This window comes from Nicotiana sylvestris, chromosome 5 (assembly GCF_000393655.2).
Source record: "Nicotiana sylvestris chromosome 5, ASM39365v2, whole genome shotgun sequence".
In the NCBI taxonomy this organism is placed as follows: Eukaryota; Viridiplantae; Streptophyta; class Magnoliopsida; order Solanales; family Solanaceae; genus Nicotiana; species Nicotiana sylvestris.
The window spans coordinates 114,600,970-114,606,860 of NC_091061.1; the positions used below are offsets into that span (position 1 = coordinate 114,600,970).

The 5,891-nt window shown below is 40.4% G+C and overlaps 1 protein-coding gene across 1 annotated transcript; it reads right to left on the reverse strand.

Annotated features, from left to right (window-relative positions):
* Positions 1–806: 806 nt before the first annotated feature.
* On the reverse strand, positions 807–1,808 carry LOC138869190 (uncharacterized). Its single transcript, XM_070146788.1, has 2 exons — positions 1,159–1,808; positions 807–1,113 (listed from the first exon to the last, which is right to left on the reverse strand). Exons 1-2 carry the CDS (start codon positions 1,806–1,808, stop codon positions 807–809), a joined length of 957 nt encoding a protein of 318 aa, XP_070002889.1.
* Between the last annotated feature and the right edge of the window lie 4,083 nt (positions 1,809–5,891).

Here is a 5,891-nt window from a genome sequence, read left to right on the forward strand (position 1 = left end):
CTTAACATCTTTCTTAAGAAGCTTGCATAGCGAGTTCACTACCTTAGAGAAATCCTTGATGAAACACCGGTAAAAACCCACGTGGCCTAAGAAACTCCGCACACCCTTCACCAAGGTTGGAGGTATAAGTTTAGAAATAACCTCAATCTTTGCTTTGTCAACTTCAATTACGTTCTTTGAGATTTTGTGGCCAAGGACAATGTCTTCCTCGACCATGAAATGTCATTTTTCCCAATTAAGCACCAAATTTGTTTCTTCACATCTAGCCAACACTTTATCCAAATTTGTAAGACAATCATCAAAAGAATATCCAACCACCGAGAAGTCATCCATGAAAACTTCAAGGTAGTCCTCTACCATGTCTATAAAAACAGTCATCATATACCTTTGAAAAGTCACTGGTGCATTGCACAAACCAAATGACATCTGTTTGAACGCGAAGGTACATAGGGACATGTAAAGGTTGTTTTCTCTTGATCTTCCGGAGCAATAAGAATTTAGTTGTAGCCTGAATACCCATCAAGAAAGTAATAGAAAGCACGACCGGCCAATCTATCGAGCATTTGATCTAAGAAAGGAAGTGGAAAGTGATCCTTCCTTGTGACTTTGCTAAGATTGCGATAGTCCATACACATCCTCCAACCGGTCATTGTTCTTGTAGGAATCAACTCATTCTTGTAATTGGTGACCACCGTCATGTCCCCCTTATTTGGGACACATTCAACCGGAAAAGTCCACGAACTATCGGAGATGGGGTAGACAACCCCGACATCCAACCACTTGATATTCTCCTTCTTGACAACTTTTTACATAGCCTCATTGAGTCTCCTTTGATGTTCAATAGATGGTTTGGCGCCATCTTCCAACTTGATCTTATGCTTGCAAAAGGCGGGGCTTATCCCCCGAATATCCGCTAATGTCCACCCAATAACCTTCTTCCTCTTCTGTAGCACCGCCAATATAAAATCTACATGCACGTTAGTTAAACAAGAGGAAATAATAATTGGTAAAGTAGAATAAGGACCAAGAAATTCATACCGAAGATGTGGAGACAATGGCTTCAACTCCAAGGTAGGAGGCTCTTCAATATAAGGCTTTGTAGGAGGAGTTGTCCTATTTTCAAGATCCAAGGACAATTTCTAGGGTGCATAATTGTACGATCCCATTCCTTGCAAAGAGTTCACACATTCCATTAAGCCATCCATTTCGTCATCATCAAAGTTGAGCAAGACGACCTCCAACATATCACCAACATTAATTGTAGCACTTGTTTCATCAACAATAACATCGGTCACCAAGTCCATAAAAGAACACACCTCAGTGCTATTTGGTTGCTGCATGGACTTACACACATGGAATACCACTTTTTCATCACCAACCCGAAATGTAAGTTCTCTGGCTTCAACATCACAAAGAGCCTTCCCCGTAGCAAGGAAAGGTCTCCCAAGAAAAATCGGCACTTCATAATCAACCTCACAATCTAGGATGACAAAATCTGCCAGAAGAATGAATTTATCAACACGAACCAAGGCATCTTCAATTACACCCAAAGGCCTCTTCATAGTACGATTGCCCATTTGCAATCTCATAAAGGTGGGTCTTGGTTTCCCAATTCCCAAAGTCTTAAAAACCAAATAGGGCATCAAATTGATACTTGCCCCAATAATCGTGAAAGCACTGGGATCCTCCAACTTAGGAGCCATTGAATGCACAATTTCACTCACTTGATAAGTGACTTTGATGATTTCAAAATTCATTGACCGCTTCTTTGTTACAATATCCTTCATAAACTTTGCATAACCGGGCATTTATTCCAAAACTTCAACTAATGGCACATTGGTTGAGAGACTATTCATCATTTGAATGAACTTCTTGAATTGATTCTCACCATTTTGCTTGGCAAGTCTTTGAGGATATGGAGGTGGAGGATTAGCCAATGGCGCCTCAGCCTTTTACATTACCAGCTCCAGTATGTCAATAATGTGTTCCCTAGATGGGTTCACCTCTTCTTGAGTCTCTTCCACACTATCATCAATATCAATCCGAACTTCATCATTAGGTTGTAACACATTGTTCGGGAGCTCCTCTTCTTGCATCACTTGATCATCATCAACAAGTTGCCTTTGACTTGAGGTGGGTGCATTCCCACCTTTTCCACTTCTTGTGGTAACAACCATGGCATGCCTCGTATTTTTTCCACCCTTTGGGTTTACTACCGCGTCACTTGGTAGTGCCCCCTTAGGATGGGAATTTAGTGCTTGAGAGATTTGCCCCATTTGAACTTCTAGGTTGCGGATTGATGTGTTGTGTGAGGTAAGTTGGGCATCCGAATCGGCATTCTTTTCCATCATTTTCTTGAACATATTTCTAATATGCTTTGAAGAACTTGGACCATGGGAAGGATAAGGAGGTAAGTTGCTCGATTGCTGATACATCGGGGGCCTTTCAAAACCTGATCCCCGATTTCCTTGATTATTGTTCCATCCGCCTTGATTTTTAACCCCCCTCAATTTCCTTGATTGTTGTTGTTATGTCAATTCCCTTGATTGTGTTTTTCACTCTAACTGCCTTGATTGTTAGAATTCCAATTGCCTTGATTGTTTTGAGGTCACCATTATTGTTGGTTTGGGCCTTGGAAATTATTTCTTTGCCCTCATTGTTCACATATTGCACCTAATCTTCTTGTTCATTATAGGAATCATCTTTCTCAAAGCTACCATCTTCTTGCACATAGTTCTCCACTCGATTTTGCACTTGGAAACCCTTGGTCCTCCTCTTGTTCACCATTATGTTCACTTCCTCCATGGCATTGACTTGCTTGGGATTTTACAATTGATTTAGTTGGGCCTTTGCTAGTTGAGTCATGGTGGTTGTCAATTTGGCAATGGCTTGCTCGTGGTCTTGAAATTCTTTGTGAATGTGGATCATATTCGGATCACCTTGGAGAGCATTGGCCCGGGATATCTAAGTTGATGATGTTTCTGCCATCTCATCCAAAATCTCACACGTCTCTGCATAAGGCGTAGTCATGAAGTTTCCACCGGCAAGTTGATTTACTACACAATGGTTGGTTGTATTAATCCCGTGATAGACGGTTTGTTGAATCATGTTTTCCGTCATATCGTTCTGGGACATTCCTTGACTATTGTTCTATAGCGTTCCCATATCTCGTGTAGTGGTTCATTCGGTTCTTGCTTGAATGCCAAAATCTCATCTCGAAGTGTAGCCATGTGTCCTAGAGAGAAGAACATAGAGATGAACTTTTTTGCCAACTCATCCCAAGTGTGAATTGAATGGTTCGACAATCGTTCCAACCAATCTAAAGCTTTCCCCCGTAGAGAGAAGTGAAAAAGCCTTAGGCTCAATGCATCCTCGGAGACATTCGATTGTTTTCTCCCCCAACAAGTATCCACAAACCCCTTCAAATATTTGTACCCATTTTGAGTTGGAGCACCGGTGAAGAAACCCCGTTGATCAAGCAAAGTGAGCATCACATTGGTAATTTGGAAGTTGCCCGTCCTAATAAAAGGAGGGACTATTGCACTAGAATATCTTTTATTGGGTAATATCTGGCGTGGAGCCGCTCGTGGTGGAGGTAGGGGTGGAACGGGAACATTGTCATGAGGTATCCGACCTTTACGATTGGCTTGTAGCTCATGAGGTACATCCTCTACTTGCTCATCCTCTGCATCTAAATCCCAGCTAATTTTTGAGCTCATTGTTCACATGGTTGTACCTATGATTTCTCACACAAGTTAGTAACACGGAAGGAAAAGAAGATATTCCAAAAATAAACCCAAATATATAGCTAACACCATTTTAACTCCCCGGCAATGGCGCAAAAAATTAATGACGTCCACAATAACCTCGATAAGAGATATGATACGGTCGTATGCAATATAAATTACCCAACTATGAGTCGGGGTCGAATCCACAGGGAGTTATAAGGGGTGTTAGGAGTATACACTTGATGAGAGTGAATGGACTGACTAAATTTGCACTTCCACATCAAAGTTTTGATTTCTACTTCTACAATTACTCTAATAATTGCAAGCTAAGGAAAATAACTAGAAAGGAACGATTGTTTTTGGTGTTTTTCCAAATAATTTAAAAGCCTCGAGATGTGACCATAACCTAGGTGTTCGCCCAATGGGATAAAGACGTTAATACTTATTTTATTGATTGTGGTGTATTATAACTCTCAACTCTACATTACCTACTTAATATCTCTCAGTCAAAGAGTGATTTTGCCCAATTTGGCTTTCTCAAGTTCAAATGGTATCAAACAAAATAGTTGATATGAACTCAAGTCAGATTCTTACTATCTCTAGTTTGAACCCTTTAATTAGGCTAATCGAACTCTTAATTAGCCCTATTCCTTGTTAGCCAAGTTATCTAGACTATGTCACTCTTTCTCAAGTAGAGACTAAGTCAAAAATGCATGAATCAATGTTTGCAACCATTAATTCTAAAATTGAAGCATGAACTAAGATACATAATCAACACCCAATCATAAACAAGTATTAAATTAAATACTCATAAAGTTTACACACTAGGGTTGAGTCACGACCTAGTAAAAATCTAGCTACTCATAGTAGGTATTGAAGGAAATAAAGATGAAAAGCTAATTAAACTTATAATCAAATATAAAAATGATAAAATATAATGTTTAAACACTAAAATAATCACAAACTTCTTAAAATGGCAAAAGGTAACGGCTACATCAGCTTTGAACTTCCAAACTTGATCTAACATTGTGAAACTCGTCTATTTATACTGGGCCAAAATTCGCTGACAAAAATGCCCCTCGGGAGGTTCTGCGGCTGCAGGATTTCATGTGCGGTCCGCAAATTTCTTCAGTGGGCAGGAGATGAGATTCTGCAGTCGCATATTTCTGGATTGCGGCTGCAAAGTATCTTCTGCGGCCCCACAATTCTTGTGCGGTCCGCACCTTAGCAAGGCTTTAGGACTTGGTCTTCTGCACACTCTCTAAACTTGGAATTATTTGTCAATGCAAACCCTGTTTTGCGGCCGCACAAATCATATGCGGTCCGCACATTTGTCAAAATCCTTTTGGGTTCTTTAGCTTGGTTTGCGGCATCAGATGGAATTCTGTGGTCTGCACTTTCTTCTACAGCCACAAAAATTCTTCTGCAGACTGCACTTCTTTACATCTGTGCCCTTTATTGCCTTGTGATTCGGAACACTCCCTTTTGAAGTGGATTTCATCATGGGAGATCAAACTTCCAACATTCTTGAAATTTGCACAATTTCATTTGTTTTAGGAACATAAATCAACATTTTCGGACTAAAATAAAAGCAAAAAGGTGCTAATAAATAGTCAAAATCCCCACTTATCACCTGACTTGAGAGGTGACTCATGGTTGCTTTCTGCTGTTCTCTTAAGATTTTCATGTTTCCACGACATGTTCCTCCCCTGCATCATCGAGGGTTGGTTCCCGTGCATGCCGAGGGTACTGCCCTTCCCGAACCGGGGTTGTTTCGTCCTCTTCGTTACAGGTATCACTGATTGAGTCTTCATTGTAACGACCCGACCAGTCGTTTTGAGCTCTAGCGTGTCGTTCAGCAGTTGGAAGTCATGAACAACTTCATTTCAGGTATATTGACTTGTGCGTATGGTCAGAGTTGAATTTCGGGAAATTCAGAGTCAAATTGGAAAGAAACTTTTCATTGCGGCAACCTTAAGTTGAAGAAAATGGCTAAGATTGGAATTTTGAGTAAACGACCTCGGAATTGGGATCTGAAAGTTCCAGCATGTTCGTATGATGATTTCGGACTTGGGCGTATGTCCGGATTTGGTTTTGGATAACCCGTGAGCATTTCGGCGTATATTGTGGAAGTTAGTATTTTAGAAGAATTTCATAAATTTG